This window comes from Wyeomyia smithii, chromosome 2, assembly GCF_029784165.1.
Source record: "Wyeomyia smithii strain HCP4-BCI-WySm-NY-G18 chromosome 2, ASM2978416v1, whole genome shotgun sequence".
Lineage (NCBI taxonomy): Eukaryota > Metazoa > Arthropoda > Insecta > Diptera > Culicidae > Wyeomyia > Wyeomyia smithii.
Genome location: NC_073695.1, coordinates 53,944,763 through 53,963,724, shown reverse-complemented (window position 1 = coordinate 53,963,724; position 18,962 = coordinate 53,944,763). Strand labels below are relative to the sequence as shown.

Genomic DNA, 18,962 nt, shown 5'->3' with positions numbered 1-18,962 from the left:
TATCTTAGAACGTCTGTAATCAATATATATATTTTTTTTCGTTATTATCTGTGAAACTCCGGCGAAAGCAGAAACAGACATTTATAATTTCTATATCTGGTAACAGCCTAGTTCCCTGAAGAAACCTGGCAACTCTGCTGAATGAACAGTTATTTTTCTTGACAACACGTTGACGAATGCGGGAGGATTTTGCACAAGTAAGTATGTTGTTCGATATAATTAATTTTGTATTGACAGCATTTACATTTTAGAATGCCTTTCAAAATTATTCAAACATGCGAAGAAGGAAACCTATGCCTCAGCATTGTACCTTCCGCCTGGGAAAGAGATGGTGTCTTATGGTGGCCGAAAACAACAGGTGTTGCAAAATTGCTGCGAGACGAAAATTCACATCCTACTTCGAAGTGGCAAACGATGCAATGCATCAAAAAACGGGTTTGCCGTTCAAGGGCAGAGGCTGAATCTGAACTCAACAAAATGGAGGCACTTTCGGACACTGAGACGGAAATGACGATTACAGTTCCTGCTGCTAAGAAAATACCCAAGAACATTGCATCGAACCTGAACATAACGAAGCGAGAACCAATAAATTTCAACGAGTTTGTAACACTACCGGGAAGAATCGAGTCCGTAGAGGATATTGTCGAAAATACCGTGGTAAGTCAAACAAAAATACATTACAGGACATAAACGCCAGTTTCATTTTAGGCTACAGAACTGCAACTGACAGATGAACACATCCAAAATGTTGTGTTTATTCCACAGTTAGACCAGTTATCTGGAGGCGATACACTCTTAGTGGAGTCCATTCAAGATAATCATCTCAAGTCGCTATCAGTGGAAACAGTTGCAACCAATCAAGCTCATATTATGGAAAATTTGACAAAAATTATTTCTTGTCTTGCTCACATAAAGACAAGCATGGATTATCTCAACGAGAGAGTTTCACAAATTGATATGTTCACTCGTGAAAAGGCAACTGAAGTACAACCCGAAGATTTGCTATTGTCAATTGACTCATTGAATATATTAGATGAACTTGAGCAAAATTTGAAGGATCAGGCAGTAGTGGCTAAATACATAACAACTCTGAGCCACATTTGTGGTATAAGTGGTAGAGAGAATGGTATAGACTGTTGCTATCGTCTCATCGACAACTTTATAACTCGACAGTTTCTGACAACTTGTACTTGGACAGGTATATCACGAGATAATAACGAAGCAGAAATGCTGAATGGAGAGTCTGATCGACAGTTGAAAGTTCCATTCGTGATGTACAAGAATATTCGCTGCCTGTTTTTGAAGCTTATTTTGCAAGCTGATAATAGCTTTACGGCAATTAAATGCGACGAGTTTTTTAAACGTGTGCTCAAAAACAGCAAGCAACGACTGTTGTCCAAAACAGTATCTAAACACAAGAACCGCCCAAGAAACTTAAAATACAAAGTTCGTCATGAGGAAAAATGAAAACCATACCAGTTAATACATGTATTTGCTCTGATTTCAAAATTTGATTTTGTGTTCTTTGACTTTGTATTTTAGGAAAAGATATTTTTTATGTTCTGATTTTTCATTTGATATACAGAGAAAATAAAATTAACCTTTAAACGTTATAACGTTTTGTACTGTCTCTAAAAGTCTACACTTCAATCCCCGAAAATATTCCCAACAAATTTGCTTTAACGTGAAATTTCTGACTCGAGTATATTTCATATTTGGAATAGATGAAACAATGATTGGTACCGTTAGTTTAAACATCTTTTAATCCGCTTATGTTCTTCTCGAAGCAATCATTTTACCGTTCCTGTCAATTGATCACAAATTTCAGTAGCTATTACTTCTGTTAACATAACCATCATCTTAAAATCTCAGTTTTTCGCAGGAATAACAGTTTTCAAAAAGATTTTAAAATATTTACTTTTAATCTACTTGAAGGCTCACGACGGGCTTCGCGAAATCCAATATAAATCTCAGATGGAAATTATGTTGTAGTTTTTGTTACTAGTTTTAAGGAAGTCTACAGTACCCTCCGAAATCTGACGTTAATGCTAAAGAAATCTAGTTTTGTTCTTAAGGCATTAATCGGTTTTATAGAATAACTGTACACTTCATTTTATGACTGACAACATAAAATAACTATAAGAAAGTAACAAATCCCGCAGGCATTTCAATTGTTACTTGGGCCCCTCACTTAATACAACGCTGAGGTACGCAATGTCAAAAGTTCCAGAATTCGATTCTATGAGGACAAAATAGGCCGAGACTTCAGAGATCCTCACTGTATAAAAGCGCTGTACAGTTCACTACGACCACTACTCGAAAACTGTAGCATGATTTGGTGTCAAATAAATAAAATTAAAATAAACATATATTCAAACATTCAAACTCTGCCTGAGACAAAGCGAAGTCCAAAGATCATACGAATGGTCTTGAGCAATTAAAAACGCAGATGGAAGTAGGTGACTAACGCTACCAAGGAAACGCTTGATGTTCTCGTAAAGATTCACTTTCCTGGCTCGGCAGTGGCCTCCGGATTGAACATTGAAAAGCTACAGAGCCTCGGATCCAGACGCATGACGTCACGTGACACCGTCGGTTGTTTACGGAGACTTCTATCGACTGTGCACTAAGCTCTTTTGAACCCATGAAGTCACTAATACCGGATGGCATTCTACCAATCTTTCTGCAAACTTCGGTTTAAGTATCATGTCCGATCTCATTAGCCATTTTCGAGCCAGCCTAACTCTGGGACATATCCCGGTCAGTTTACGACCAGGTAAGGCTACCAGGTAAGCTTTCAGAGCTATAAATCTGTCGGTTTCTTTTCTCAAGTTGATGGAAAAAATTACGGAACTACATAAACAGGGTAAATCTGCTAGAAGCTAATGATCATCAACACAGTAAAGTTACTGAAACCGCTTTGCCTTGCTTGGTGATCGAAAATCGAGAGGTCACTGAAATATAAAAAGACAGCGGTCTGCATCTTTCTTGATATTGAGGGAGCTTCGAATAACACGCGTTGTGTCTTAATTTACATGGCTCTGCAAAATCGCAGCTAGGCGACGAAATCATTCGTTATGCTAATGACATAGTCCTTATTGTTCGGGTAAAATGTGATGAAACTCTATCTAGTCGTATGCATGCTCTTAACACCACTGCTAAGAAGAAGGGCTGAGCATTAACCTCACTAAACAGTCATTATTCCCTGTATCAAGCGAAGGATGTATTCAATCATTTCTCCGCTATTGAATGAGGTAAGACTGAGTTTCAGCAATGAGACCAAATACTTTGGAATCATTTTGGACAGGGAAATGAACTGAAGTGCCAAACTAGACTACGCTATCAAGAAGGCAAACCCAGCGTTCTGGGCTTGCAGAACTCTGTTCGGCAAGATCTGGGAGCTAAAACCATAATTAGCGCTCTGCTTTTACATTACCTCTGCACGGCCACGTATAACCTTTTCGTTTTTATTTTGTTTTTTTTTTCGCGTTAGCAGAGATACTTTTAAGTTTTTTTAGGTAAATTTGAAATCATTTTCCATTTTTTTAAACATTGTTTTATCAACTAACTTGTGGGCTAAATTTGGAATCAGTTTTGTTTTCTATCCATCTCCCAGATGATCTCGAGGTACGATGCTGGCCTAACAAGCCAGTCGTCGTAGGTTCGAGTCTCGGCTCGGGAGAGACTGTTAGTGTCAGTAGGATCGTAGCGCTAGTCGGCTGCGAAGTCTGTGTATAAATAAACAGAAGGTCAAGTTCCGAATCGGAATGTAGCACCAAGGCTTTGTTTTTTTTTTGTTTTCTGTCGCATTGATCTGTGGAATCGCTACATTTAAAACCAACTTCGTCTATATCCTTTTTCTCCATTTAGAACATTAGGCGGAATTTGAATCATGTTTTCTTTGGACTTTTCCACTTGTTAGAATGACCTTATTAATTTGATCCAAATTCAAGACCATTTGCTTTTTTTACTGGATTTCAGAAGCGTTTTCAAACAATATTTTAGTTAATTCGAATATTCGAATTTTTTTTTTGTTTCAGAGGATTTTTTTATTTATTTTATATTATTTTATTTATTTATTATTTTTTCTGTTCTTTTTGGTTAAATTTTGCCCATACGGTTTGTTCCATTTAGTATTTAGCCGTTTCTTTTTATTTACTGCAGCGCCTCTAGTTGTCGTACCGAGAAAGTAATGACAGCGTTTTGATCTGGATGGTTTGTTTACTTAATAGTGAAAAATCCATTAGGATTGGTACACGCGTTTAAAAGTTATCCAAGATGAAACACGAGAGACGAGAAAAAAATTGCACACCTGCGTTGAAAACCCAACATGATCATGAGGAATGATCGCCAAGGCTCTCAAACTACCGAAATCGATTGTGAATAGCGTGCTCAAATGTTACCGGGACACTTTGTCTGTGGATCAACAACCAAACCAAACTGAACAAACCAAACGTTATCAGGGCAGTCCGGAATAATCCTAAAGTCTCCCTGCGTGATTTGGCTAAAATGTTCAATAGTACACATAGTACAGTTCGTCGAATCTGTATGCGTGAAGGATCACGGTCGTATAATGCCTGCAAACAACCCAACAGGACGCTGAAACAGAGTCTGGTTGCCAAAACCGAGCAAGTCCTGATAGAGTACAACGGCTGTATTTTGAAGGTCGATACGTCAAAATGGACTTTGGACAAATCCCAGGTCGGAAATTTTACCTTGATAATCGTAAAAGGAATGCTCCAGGTAGGTTCAAATTTGTTTTCGCAGTTAAATTCGCTCGCAAGTTGATGATCACAAGTTGATGAAGCAACCATGGATGGACAAGTTTACAAGGAGAAGTGTGTTCAGGAGATTGTTTTGCCGTTCATCATCTCAGACGAAGGCCTCGTGGAGTTCTGTATTGGAATGGTACAAGCAGAATAATATTGATGTTATCGAAAAAAGGATTAATTCACCAAACTTCCTACAGTTTCGTCCCATCGAAAGATATTGGGCAATAGCCAAGCGTAAATTAAAGTACGACTCCCTTCCTCTCAGTCAACATACGACCAAAGTTTCCACCGGGGGTTGGTTACCGATCTCCGCTAAGGTTACTCGTATACAGGTCGGCACATACACTGATTCTCCCGGTGGCCCTCTATGACCATGGAACATGGACATTGAAAGAGGCTGATCGGCGAGCTCCTGATGTTTTTGAGCGTAGAATCTTGTTGTCAATCCTTGGCGGAAAACTGAAAAATGGTGTCTTGCGCAGACGCATGAACCATGAATTGTGCCAGGCATACGATTCGGCGGATATAGTTAAGCGAATAAAACACGGCAGGCTACAGTGAGCTGGGCATGTGGCTAGAATGCCGGAGGAACGATCAGTAAAAACTATATTTAGCCGGAATTCCGATAGAGGTCGTCAACTTTAGGGTAGACCCCGCACTAGAGTGAGGCTTATTTCCAAAAATGTTTGCAGGAACTGTTTTCCCAGGCAAAAAGATCTCCTTGGGGTTCAATAAGCAACATATAAAAAATTGGTTGAATTTCATTTAGGTCTAGAGGTGGCGCAGAGGGCCCAAAGGTCAAATTTGAAACGAAAGTAATTTTTAAGCAAAACATATACCTATATAAGTAAACACTCGCAATTTTAGTGTACACTCTTGCAATCTCGGTGTATGTAATTATGAGGAAATGCAAATGTTGCCTGTATAAGTGAACACGTCATGTTCTTGGATATATTCTTACAATTTTTAGCTTACACTTGTCCATTTTTAAACAATTTTAATCACTTTTGGGTTCCTTTACTCAAAACTTTTTTCAACAGATATGCCCGGCTATTGAGAAGTGGCATGCTTATTATTTATCCGTGTTTGTGTGAAATATGGTTTTACTCTTCCTTTTACACGCATACTGCTTTACTATACCGTACCTCGTTGCTCCTGCCAAATATCGCCGGAGAACTTCCGTTGTGCATCCTTTTGGCCTGTTTTACTTATAGGAGGTACTTATTTTGTTAATAGGAAGCGTGGGGGAACGGCCATTGGTTGGGGCGCTGAGAATAAACCCATGCCTAAGTCCGTTTTGACAAAGAACGGCCTGATTTTACTAAGATTCGAACCCACGATAATCCATTTGACAAAGCGGACCCTGCAACCTTGCGGCTACGCAGTTCCTCTATTTTAGGCTGAATTCTGACCATTTTGTTTGTTCTATTCGGTGTATTTCTTGGCTCTTTAAGGCAGAATTTGTGATGGTATTCTTTTTATTTATGGATGTTCTGGTCTAGGTAAGTTTGGTCCGAATTTGAAATCATTTTTGTTTTTTTGTTACTGTTGTGCCTTCATGTAGAGTAGTGAATTATAAGATATATACGGAATTTATGAGACTTCAAACGCGTTGTTTTGCACGATTCGAATAATAGGCGGTTTATGGATATCAAATCTATCTAAACTTTTGATTGAGTATTCCAAATAGTTTCAACTTAGATTTAGAATATAGTTTAGAACCCATTGTCACCCAAAGGGTAGTATGCCCAGATATTATATTACCAATATCGTGTCGAATTCGTGTTCACTAAAGTTTATACCGTTCATCGTATAGCGCAATGGTTATCCAGCGAATGCCGCAAATTTGCTCGAAGTAGATTAAGCAGCTTTTCCAAAACTTTCCCTAACACATATACAAACGAGCTTACCAGTACTAGTATCGTTTTCTAAAAGTACTGGTAAACTGTTTTGTTATTTTAGTGGCTTTGTAGACTAAAATAGGAAAAAAAAGCATGACTATTTTGTTATACACGCGATGCGTCACATCTGGGACACATCAAGCTTGCAATAATTATACTCGATCAAATTCGATAACTTTCTGAAAATAACTAGGAATGAGTTACTATAAAACATTATTTTTTGTATTATAACTTCAGCTATTGCTATTTCATCCTAGTAACTTTTACGATGCATTTGGGTTGTAAAACTCGACCTTGCATTTCGTTATTAAATCTTATACGCAAGTTACTGTTTCATTAAAAACTAAGATATTTTTTAAAGGGAGAACAATCACGGATAATTTACGTAACATCTACCCAAACTTCTGTGTGTGTTCCAAAACATTCCTAACAAATACTAGAGTACCTGGTTACGATTTACCCCGTCTTCCCTTGACGAACCACCAAATTGTTCATGCAACGGTAACAGCTTATCTGCCGTGGATGAAAGCATAATGAGCGAAAGGTTATCAACGAACAACGTTATTCGCAAAACAACCGGCATCAGTTTGCGACTTTAGTTACGCGCTTAACGCCATGTTACCGACAGTTCGGTTTAGTTCCGGGCTGGTGTTTCTGTTGTTTTTATTTGCACCAACCGGTGATGCAGTACACACATCAGATGCATCCAACGGTAGCAACAACACCTTGGCGCAACCGAGAACCGCAGTGTATCGGGACTCGATGTGTGTGAGAACTTCATTATTCGCCCCACGAATCGGGTACGGAAACTATGCTGAGGAGGGCAACTGGCCTTGGCACGGAGCGCTGTTTTTTGGTCGCGATTACCAATGCGGATGCACTCTCATCAACGAATGGTTTGTCCTCACAGCAGCCCATTGCATGTTTAATCCGGAAACGCAAATCCGAGTCAATCTGCGATTATTCAGCGTCAGTTTGGGATTGCTATGGCTGGATAGGTACGAAAGTAACGCCCGACGGTACAACCTGACAGCCGCGAAGATTCATCCGCTGTTCGTTCAATCGAGTCACAAACACGATTTGGCGCTGCTGCAGCTGTTTAGCAAGGCTGAGATTAGTGATTTCATACGACCCATCGATGTTGACTATAGTGAACCACCCTGGATCGATCGTTTGGCCGGATATCACGGAACGGTGGTCGGCTGGGGGTTCACCGAACTGGACGTCGTGTCTAATGTGCTGATGGTCACCCAGATGCCGATTGTGCGATACACAGATTGCATCGAGAGCAAACCGGAACTATTCGGCCAGTTGATCTACGAAGGAATGTATTGCGCTGGTGCACAAAATGGTAACTATTTGCAGCGAAAAGTGAAATGGGTGTCCCGTTTTGGCGTTGCAGATGCAGCAGGGTTTCCACTAGGTTTTGAAATAAGATCTAGCAAAATTTGAACAAAAAACTCGATAATAACCTGATAGTTATTTTGTGTAGCGTTTTCGGTTGAATTGATTTTGCTAGTCATTCTGCCAAAAAAGTATGTGAAAGGTTTTGAAACTATCTGATGAATTGGACGTAAGTATCTGGACATAAGTGTACATTGTTCCATTCGTGCAAAACGAGGAAGTCGATCGCAATTTCTTATATGCCAGGATCAATAATACGTGTATATTAGACTGGGACACGGTTATATGGAAAAAAGCGATGGTGTTATTTTTTCGCTCCCATGCACTTTTCGTGTTCCTTATGGGTCCTATAACAACTGTGTAACTTTTCAGATCGATCGGTGAAACGCCCGATTTGCGCCCGATTTTTGAAGCTTCCATACAATTTTATATGGGAAAAACCACTTTTTCAAAACTTTTTCAATAGAGATGTCCAGTTGACTCCTAAAAATATATCAATACATGATATTTATAGGAAATTTTCCTGGGAAATCTGAAGACCGCAAGGCGCTACCTTGCTTGTGAAAAAAAATATTCACCCCAGTCTGATTGAATATCTGACGAACGGCTCACCATTGAATTTTACTAGCAATACTACTTCAGCATGCTGCTATAATTTTGGACACCAAAAGGTGCCAGTTTGATTTACAACAGTAACAACATCGGCAAATTTGTTCAATTTATCATCATTTTGGATTGACATTTGTCAATGATTATGCTTCTCTGGTTATTTCGAGCAGAATTTCCTCCAAAATTTCAAACAGAAAAGCTTAATGCTTCGGAAGTAAAGCAAGAACTGGACCTCTTCATAACGAAAAGACGTGTTTCCCAAACTTTGCGAGGATCTGGACATCTGGTTTACACTAAGAAGGCATAGAAACTAAACCTCACCCCAAGGCACGAAAGTTTACCGAGGCATCACGAACTGTCAACGGTCGTGAATCATTGTGAATCATGAGCCGTTCATATGAGTCGGTTCGGAACGGTGAGTGAGCGGTTCAGAGCCGCTCTTACAAAAGAGCCGTTTTACTGAGTAATCAATTTCTCGCCCTCAACTTAAAAGCGTTTTTGTCCGCAATATTTGAAAAGAAAATCTAAATGTACACTGACTTTTGCAAAAAAAAAATATTTTCTCGGATGGTGATAAAATAAAAACAAGGACAGATAATTGATTTTGATAAATTCCCCATGGAAGGTAATTAAATTGGTTTACTTGAAAAAAAAAATCACAGGAGGGTTGTGTGCAAAGCCACGACCGCGAGGTTGAAGTAGACTACTTTTACACAGCTCTACTTACGGCTGCACATTAACCTACGGCCGGGCGGAACGGTTCACGCCGCTTTTCGCGTTTAGCCTGACAGAGGCCTAATGTGCACGGCTAACACAATAGAAAGGTGTTTTCACATTGAAAATTAGACACGGCTCTACTGGAGTAAGTGTTGGCAAATGCATCTACCGCTAATACCGCCGCTATCGTACGAAAGCGCTTCGTTTCATGTGGGGAATAATATCAACAACGAAAAATGACGCGCGTCTAAGCACACCCGAACAGTTTCGCCATGCCGCTTCCATTTACTTCCTTATAGCATCCGCCTCATGGAAGTACCGGCTGCACCTACCGCTGAGGCTGTTACCATACTGCTACTGGTACCCAAAACTATTAACTCTTCAAATTAAGTGTTTTATTTGTCCTCAAAAGAAAAATTGTTCAATTCCATATCGGATATATTGCAATCGCAGCTCTGTAATATTACCGACAGTATTATTCTTCTGAACAAAATGATCCAACTTTTCCATTAGAGGAAGTGCCGGCTGTTGTACGGCAAAAATCTCGCCCGATCGCTCGCGTTGGCGTTCGTTCTCAGGCAGGGGCCTGAGACGTGATGACCAACCACAGGGCAAGTGATTTGTTTAATTTGAAGGCATCCACAGGCGCAACCCGCTGCTATGGTCTATTACTGCTGAGTGCCGATATCTGCTGTTACTGCTGTCAACGTTGTGGACGGTCCATCCAGTTCACCTTCCGACTAATGAATGTAGATAGTTTTCCCAGAAACACTCTTTTATAGCCGAAGGGTGCTACGTAATAGGCCACGCCTTTCAGTTCAGGTTTACCATTTCCTTATGTTCTTTAGACGAATTATTCCACAATTCGCATTTGATTTTTGTATCCAGCGAATAAACACCGATAGTGCTCTCACACACGCAACGGGTTTTAACCCGTATCTTAATGCGGTTTGTAACATCAAGCGATTTCGTTTGCTCGCTGTTGCGTGTTGCATCATGTTGCAACTTGGCAGCTGGGAGACGACGAAATTCTGTTTATGCTGATTGATTGAATCGACTTCATATTAACTCTGCATAGTCGAACTAACTGCTTTTGTGAATGCGTTCTAACAGGGCAGTTTATTATTCGATGTCGGTTATGCTGATCGCAGCCTTTGCGCTGCCCCTACAGTGGAGGGTTTACTAAATAAAGTTAAAATTAGACAACTACAACAGAATTTGATTGCATCCCGCACAGAATGTCTGCTTGTGTTGATGCCAGAAAATTATCAACTTTCAATTATTTTTTTATTTGCCTTGAAAAAAAGCATTTTGCGGTTCAAAATCGGTTGCTAATTACAACCTTTGAGCTGCCCTAACATTGGGGAAATTAAGATACACCGCCAACATGCACTGTGGAAGCTATTTCACATCCAGTAAATTAGACGGGTGCGACAAATTTAAATTGCTATGATGCAACACAGAATGCTTGCTTGCGTTGACAAAAATCATTAACTTTCAATGACTTGTTTATTTGCCTTGGAAAAGGCATTTTGATGTTCAAAATTGGATTTCCTGATGGCAATCTTCATGCTGCCCCAACACGGGGGGATAATGGCAGTCTGGCGACACACGCTGAGAAGAACCGCGCTGCTCCTGAGACGTGGTGACCAACCACAGGGCTAGTGCTGCTGCTAAGGAAGAACGACTGCTGTTGTCGCTGTCTAGAACTATTATGAGCGGCTCCGGCTGAAACAGGCTCTTATATAGGCCAAATAGCATGCTTTCAATTGCAAAGTATATGATCCTGTCGACCGTGCTTGGGAAGCAAGCATATAACGACCAATCAGAGGTCTAATTTTTCGATTTGACAAGGCTTGACTATTTTCAATAGTACAATAGTATGAATAATAAAATTACAATTATCTTATTTTGGGAAGAATCTTAGAAGATTTTCCAATCTATTGCTGCAAGAACGAACGAAATCCATCAAATACTAACCGATTTATTAGCATTTGAAATTGGACATATTTTCCACTTTTTTCGGTTTTAGAATTTAATTTCACATCCCTATGTAGCCGAACTTCCTGAGAGAAGTATTCTACTTCAAAAAAAAAAAAACGAAAAACGTCCTTACGAGCAGCCTTCTGGTAGGTAACCAGAACATTCGCCATGGTGGACGTAAAACTGCAACTTCCGGCATGCCATCCTATAAATACTATAAATTTTCCGGCGTTCACGGCCAGTCCGAAGCGAAAAAAGAGCGGCTTTGACATCCCCTTCTCGCTCTCGATTGTCAGCCACAGCAGCACCTTCTTGGGGAACTTGGTTTGTAAAATGAACTGCACCTCGAAGCTCACATTCTTCGGGGAGAACATAAAACACGAAGTGCCCTGCCAGTCGTTGCTATCTAGCGTGACATAAGTCTCGTCGTCTTTCACCACCGCCACGCAGCGTTCGTCTGGAAAATCGACTTGACTATCTTATTCAGCTGCTGCCGCTGCGTAATTGCTTGCAGCTCCAAGATCAGTGGACGGGACTGCTGTATCCTGTAGGCCCCGTGAAGTTCTTTCTCAATCTAGCTAACGACAACTACGCCCGGGATGTATTGGAATGGTACAAGCAGAACAATATTGATGTTATCGAAAAAAGGATTAATCCACCAAACTGCCCACAGTTTCGTCTCATAGAAAAATATTGGGAAATAGTCAAGCAATTGGAAGAAGAGTGAAAATCTGCTTGCTTCATTTAGTAAGGAAACGTAGGTTTACGTTTCTCTTAATAACTTTGTACTCTTACCTAGAAAAATAGTCGTACTTTTAAGGGGGGTCAAAAGTCAAAAGTTTATGCTTCAAACAAAGTTTAAAAATTCCGTTTATGATCTGTTAAAGTTAATTTCATTTGTTTGATGCTTTTCAGTAAAACTATTTCATCTGTAAACCATGCAATTTTGTTTCAGGAACCAGCGTGTGTAACGGAGACAGTGGCGGAGGAATGTACGTGTACCAGAAAAATTGTTGGCTCCTGCGGGGAATAGTTTCGTTTTCGGCTACACGCAATAACACGAATCTGTGCGACTTGTCCGGTCTGGCTGGATTCGTGAATGTACCATATTATGGCAAATGGATCCAGCAGCAGTTGGCGGATCATGAAAGGAACTTGGCGAGCCAAGAGAACAGCTTGCAGATGATGGATCCTGTGACGGCCTTGCCAGTTACCAGAGGTATTGGATAAACATCTATATCTATAAATGCGAATGTCTGTGCTTCCTTTCAGTGGCAAAATCGCAAGAGATCGTTCAGCATCCACTAAACTCAAGCACCCCGGAGGGTATACCTGTGGAGAATTTACCTCCGGAGTGTCTTCAATACTACAGTGACGTGATGTATGCCGAGCGCAGCTCGAGTGTTTCGTTGCATTGTGAACATAACAGCAGCGAACAAATTCAGTTCATACGATGGTACCGCAAGGGTCCTCATAATCGCATAATCGATCTCTCGTTTGAGCTCGAATTTCGTACCGATCCGGTTCACGATATTTTAACTATTAGGCAACTCGAGTCGCACCATTCGGGAAGGTATTACTGTTTAGTTCAATATTCAGATAGGAATATCACCAAGAGCAAAATTTTAGCAGTAACGGGTGCAATACCAAGATTCAATAGCAGGATGGAACCTTCACATCTGAAATACCAATTATCACCAAGACCTGAGTATCTGAATTTGGTAATTGTATTTCAGGCGGAGAGAAACGATGGAATTATCTTCCATAAGGAGAGCGAATGTGATGAACAATTTGTGACTGTTTCACTAGTCGATGGGCGACCTGTCCTTCAATTTCGAAGCAGTGAAGGGATCGTTGAGAGGGTGACAGATGCTAATGTTACTGTACACTTGGGTCAATGGCATAAATTACATCTTTACAGTTTGCGAGATCGAGCTTATTTCTCTCTAGATAATCGGTTACTAGCGTTGTTCCAAATGCCAGCTCCGAGATCCGATTGTCTGAAGCAAGACATTTATCTGGGAAGTGGTGGAGAGAATAGTTCTGGTTTTGAAGGATGTATTAGCAAATTGATGCTCAACGATCAACCGATCGACCTTTGGAAAGAAGTGGTCAGCAAACGTAACGTTACCCAATGTAATGCTTGTTCGACTAACCGATGCTTCAATGAAGGAGTTTGTGTAGAGACCAGAGCTGGATTCGATTGTCTCTGTAAGGTTGGTTACGTGGGAAAGTTATGCTCACAGAAGGGACAGAGCTGCAACGAAAGCAGCTGCAACGGTTATGGCTTTTGCGAGGACCACGAAACCGGCTTTAGATGTTTCTGCTCAGCGGCTCGATCTGGCGAGCACTGTGAGTATGAGAATCATTTGGGCCAGCAGGCGATTTCGTTCAACTTATACGGCTTCGCACAGTACAGGTATGAATAAGATTTTTGCATATGGCCTTTATTAGATGATAATTTTTTTCAGGATTAAAATCCAAAAAGGATTCATTTTACAGTTTAACTTCACTCCAAAAACAATTGAAAAAAGCCTAGTGAGCTACTTAACAGAAGAAAGCCAGGTTATCGCTGGCTTCCTCGCTCTCTCTATCGTGGATGGCCGATTGGAACTAAGATTCGCAGCAAGCTTCGAACTCCAACCGACGGTTTTGAAATCTTCGATCGTGTTGAAGGAAAGTTCCTGGCATACTGTCACTGTTGGCTGTGGAAGTGTTTTCGTATATTTTTACGTAGATAACGAACCGGAACAGTCGAAAAGTATTTCCGGGAGTCTGTTTCCCACTGATCGTGAATACTTACTTTACCTTGGCGGGCTAGACAGGCATTCCATCGTGAGTCGATGCCCGGATGTCGAGCGTGGTTTTCACGGTTGCATAGAAAAGGTACTTCTAAACGAGTAAAGCGCAGATATGTTAATAATGTTGATTTATTTTTCAGCTCAAAGTGTCCGATGAAACTGTTAACTTAACGAACGATTTTATAAATGCCAACAATATTAAAAACTGTGAATAAATGTCGTTGAGTAGCTGAATTTAAATTAGTCAACCACAAAAGAAACATTTGAAATCGACATGGTAGATAAAAAATTTTAACCGTATCTTCATGACTTGCAAACTTTGAAAACAATTATTATTAGACAGTGGCGTAGCCAAGGGGTAGAGGCTCAGAGTTTTTGATTTTTTTTTTAAGCAGCAGGTTTGGCGTCGTATACAAATTACGTAACGCTCATGCAACGTAGTACCTTATTTGAACTGTTAATGAAGCGGAAGGTTATCAACACACAACGCCTTTTTTTGGAATAGTTGGCATCAGTATGCGATTTGTGTTACGCACTTAACGCCATACTACCGACAGTTTGGTTGACTTCCGGGCTGGTGTTTTTGTTGTTTTTAGTTGCACAAATCGGTCATGGAATGTGACGAACAGTAGCAACACCTTAGCACTGCGAATTGACTACGGAAGCGGCAACTGCCCCGGTTACGGGGAGCAACTGGCCTTGGCGCGGAGCTTTGTTCTAGGGTCGGGATTACCAATGCGGGTGCACTCTCATCAGCAAATGTTTCGTCCTCACAGCAGCCCATTGCATATTTAATCCGGAAATGCATACACGATTCAATCTACGATTATAGAGCGTCAATTCGGGATTACTAACGCTGTAACACCCAACCAGACAGCAGCAAAGATTCGTTCACTGTTTGTCCCATCGAGTTACAAACATGATTTGACGCTGCCACTGCTGTCCAGCAACGCTGAGATTGACTATAGTGAACCGCCCTGAATCGAACATTTGGTCAGCTGGCGGTTCACCGAAATGGACACCGTTTCGAATGCGTCCGGGCCCCGTTACTGCATCGAGAGAAATCCGGATTTGTTTGGCCATTTGATTTACAAAGGAAAGTACTGCGCTGATGCACAAAATAGTAATTATTTGCAACGAAAAGTAAAATGGTGTCTTGTGTTATGGCGTTGCACTTATTTGGCAGTCGGCTGTCGTTTCGAGTGACAAAGTGCTTTTTTCCATTGAATTTTTTTACGAAAATATCTGTCAAAAACTATCTAGAAGGTTTTGAGATTTGTCATATTATTTCACACGTAACAAGAATTTCGTCGAAATTCAGATTCGTCTGGCATGATGGTAACATTGGATATAAGTACTTTTTTGCATTCGTGCATGACGACGAAATGGATCGCAACGATATAAGGCAGGTTCGATAAAGCGTGTAGGTAATCATAGTATTACCTCCATCTTTCGTAATAAATTTCATGCCAAAAACAATATGAATTTATGATAAACATTAATATAACGAATCGTTCGCTTACACTGCCGAAACCCCGTTTAATATCCTATGTTAGAGAATTTATTACCTGATTTAGTTTATTTTGACATTAGTACATTATGAATAAATTTCTTTTTTGTAAAAATCCTCAATTTATTTTTGTAAAACACACATACAAATTGTCACATAATAGAGATTCCTTACTGGCTGGTCGTAGATCTGAAAGATTTTAAGTAGTAATATTATATAAAATTGGGCTCAGCTGGTACACCTGTTCTAACAGGCAATCTATCAGATTAACCATTTGAATAGTTAACCCGAAGAGAGCTTTCAGTAGTTAGTACAAAAAAAAAACAAGATCGTTCACTAGCCTGGGGAGTTAATAACGGTCTCGATCAACTAGATTAGATGAGTGAATTCGTTATCGATATAGTCTTTGGCACATTTTGCATGTTTTAGGTTAAGTACAACGATACACCGTGCCCCGGTGTTGAGTCGAGAAAATTTACAGCTCGAAAAGATACTCGACCTGATGGGGAATCGATATCATAACCGTGTGGGAGAGCTAGCCGATTGACATCGCTAACCACAGAGCCACGGGAAACACTATTCAGTAGTAGGTAACTTCATATAATATCTGTGATGTAAAGAATGAAACTGAATTTTGACATTTTAGCCATTAAACCTTCATACCAAAAACTGTCAAATGCCTTTTCCATGTCTAGAAAAGCAGCTCCAGTGGAATAGCCTTTTGATAACTGATGAGTAGTCGAATGTACATGGGTAAAACCAAACTGCTTATTTGCCAAAAATTAATTCTCATTAATATGTATTATCATTCAATTAAAAATTATTCTATCAAATAATGGCTTATAGCAGGCTTGCTCATCTCGATCTTAAAAAAAAAAAAACAAACAAACAATCATCTCCCCTCTCAACAACTGTGAACTTCGATTCAATGTGCATTATACCATCTGCCGTTGAGAGAGCAGGGGTAATAGTTTCTCTGGCGTATAAACGCTCTTAATTTGACAGAGCATAAGCCCAGTGAAACTCTTGTAAATAGCTCATCGCATCGCACACAAGATAAGTGAAATGAATTACTCTGTGAACACCTGAGAATTGCGTTACTGTTCTCATCGTCCTCGAGCGAGACAAAAACAGTGTAAAATCAAACGTTCTGCAGAATACGTACCCAGAACTCACCTGATTCTTCCTGAAACATACAATTCAATGTGAACCTGCATGTTTTGTGCTTTGGTCAACTTCTCACCTACTAACTGAGAAGCTTATGAAAGCTGCTCCCCTTTTGAACTGAGAGAGAGAACAGTGAGTGGATCACGCCACCCCACAACCAGCGACACCTATCGGCGTTGGCGTTGGGATTCGAACCCAGGCGTCGAGCGTGGTTGGCGGAGACGTTACCAACCACGCTAGGTCCCCGCCCCGGTTGAATAGTTATAATATATCATTTTTTCCGGTTTGAGCTTTCGGAGTACACCTGTGTTCACCAGTGTAATTTTCTTAAAGAAAAATGCGGTCACCATCTTGGAACTCTGAAATGAACTTTGATGGTTTCTTGAGAACCTTCGAAAGCTTCCAAAAGGATTTTGAAAATGGTTTTAGTTTTTCAACTTGCCTCATTTAATTTTCATTCTGCAAAAGAGGGAATCTTTATTTGATTTCCTTTCGTTAATTTTTTTTTATCAATAAGGGGGGATGCTTTGTAATGAATTTCTTTTCTACTAATATTCAACCAGAATTTACATTGTGCGTTTTGTCATAAAAGTTGACATGTCAACACTATTACATATATTTCGTCAATCTTTGAAAATATCTTTCAAAGCAAGATCAAGAGATCTTTGGCATTGACGCTTCCGTGTATTGTTCAAACATATAAGAAATTGAAGTTTATAGTTAATAATTGGTGCATTTAGTTTCTTTCGAATCTTAGGAACGGATAAACAACGGATATTGAGGAATAAACTGTGTAAATCATCTAGTACTTTGTCAATGTCAGCACTATTTTGTAAAAAGATATCATAACAAAAATTTTCTTCAACCGTGGTTCGATATCTGTCCCAATTAGTCTTGTGAGAAATAAACTGGAGCGCAACTTAAAACAGTTCACGGGATATGGATAAAGTTAAAAAAAGATGAACAAAATCAAAAATTTTGTTACATTCTAAGTACTAGGCAGGGTACCCGGGTACCAACCAAATGAAATGCTTAAAAAAACTATCTACTTTTAGAATCCGGGTCCGACTAAACCTGTGACCACATCTGGTTCCTGTAAATCCGGGAGCATGTTCCGGTGAGACAAATCAGTACAATTGTCAATGAAACCGAACAACATTGATGTCAAAACTCATGAAATCCAGAAACCGAGTCTATCTGATGAGTTGTCCCCGAAACAGCTGTACCGAAGCAGGTTTTTGATTTTTTCAACATGTTTGGATAGGAACCTTAGCAATATGTATGTCAAAATTCATGAAATCACTTCAGGGCCCATTTTGAGTCCATGTCATGTTGGTGGCCTCACAGGAACCTGCTCCAGAGTGGCCATTTCCAGGACAACTCGGCAGATGGACTCAAAATGTATGAAAATCAACTCTTGGGGTGGTTTCATGAATTTCGATACCAATATTGTTTGGTTCTTTTGCCAATTGTTAACATTTGCTTTGGATCTTGAATCTGGCATCGGAGATCAGGGTTTACAGGAACCATATGGGAACGAATGGCTCTTTAGGTCACGTATACTGAAAATAGACAAATTTTCCAATCTTTTGACGGGTCAAGATCAAAAATCGGTCAAGAATTGAAGAAGGTATTTTGGTGGGTACTCAAGTACCCTGCCGAGTACTTACGTGTACTAAATTTGCCGAGTACATAACGGTTAAAATTACCGATGATTAAAAATTTAGATTTGATTCGAGGAAGTTTTTCATGCAAAAACACTGTGGCTTTTAATTCGACGGTGAATAACTACACTGAGGTCTTTTTTTTACGTGGTTAGTTGTACCGCGTTGAAATAATCCGCGTATAAAAAAACCGCGTAATTTGAAAAAATCGCGTAAAAAAATTCCATACAATAAAAAGATCCGATTAAAAATAATAGCACGTAAGTAAATATTAACTTTAAAAATGATATAAAAATGGTACCAAAACACACAAAATGAGTTTATACCCAAGTAACAAAACGGGTTTTATCAAAGTTTTATAGCGCTGTTTTGGCTTTATTGAGCGCTAGAAAACTTTGATAAAACCAATATTGTTACTAGGGTAGTGCTTCAGA

At 39.9% G+C, this 18,962-nt stretch overlaps 3 protein-coding genes across 11 annotated transcripts in view; 2 read left to right on the top strand and 1 right to left on the bottom strand.

Annotated features, from left to right (window-relative positions):
- LOC129724004 (uncharacterized) overlaps positions 1–18,962 on the bottom strand; it is a 338,375-nt gene that overhangs the window by 254,257 nt on the left and 65,156 nt on the right. The gene's annotated exons all lie outside the window — the stretch shown is intronic.
- LOC129719627 (uncharacterized) lies at positions 253–1,467 on the top strand. The gene is made up of 2 exons (XM_055671020.1): positions 253–657; positions 709–1,467. Exons 1-2 carry the CDS (start codon positions 253–255, stop codon positions 1,465–1,467), a joined length of 1,164 nt encoding a protein of 387 aa, XP_055526995.1.
- LOC129724003 (uncharacterized) lies at positions 7,169–14,667 on the top strand. The gene is made up of 5 exons (XM_055678573.1): positions 7,169–8,024; positions 12,342–12,605; positions 12,659–13,805; positions 13,858–14,272; positions 14,328–14,667. Exons 1-5 carry the CDS (start codon positions 7,289–7,291, stop codon positions 14,400–14,402), a joined length of 2,637 nt encoding a protein of 878 aa, XP_055534548.1. The 5' UTR covers positions 7,169–7,288; the 3' UTR covers positions 14,403–14,667.

Bases quoted from the DNA above. Each gene is read 5' to 3' on its own strand.
- LOC129719627 (XM_055671020.1), top strand. From the start codon at position 253: ATGCCTTTCAAAATTATTCAAACATGCGAAGAAGGAAACCTATGCCTC. The intron at 658-708 runs GTAAGTCAAACA...GTTTCATTTTAG, and splicing joins ATATTGTCGAAAATACCGTG to GCTACAGAACTGCAACTGAC.
- LOC129724003 (XM_055678573.1), top strand. From the start codon at position 7,289: ATGTTACCGACAGTTCGGTTTAGTTCCGGGCTGGTGTTTCTGTTGTTT. The intron at 13,806-13,857 runs GTATGAATAAGA...AATTTTTTTCAG, and splicing joins TACGGCTTCGCACAGTACAG to GATTAAAATCCAAAAAGGAT. The intron at 14,273-14,327 runs GTACTTCTAAAC...TTTATTTTTCAG, and splicing joins TTCACGGTTGCATAGAAAAG to CTCAAAGTGTCCGATGAAAC.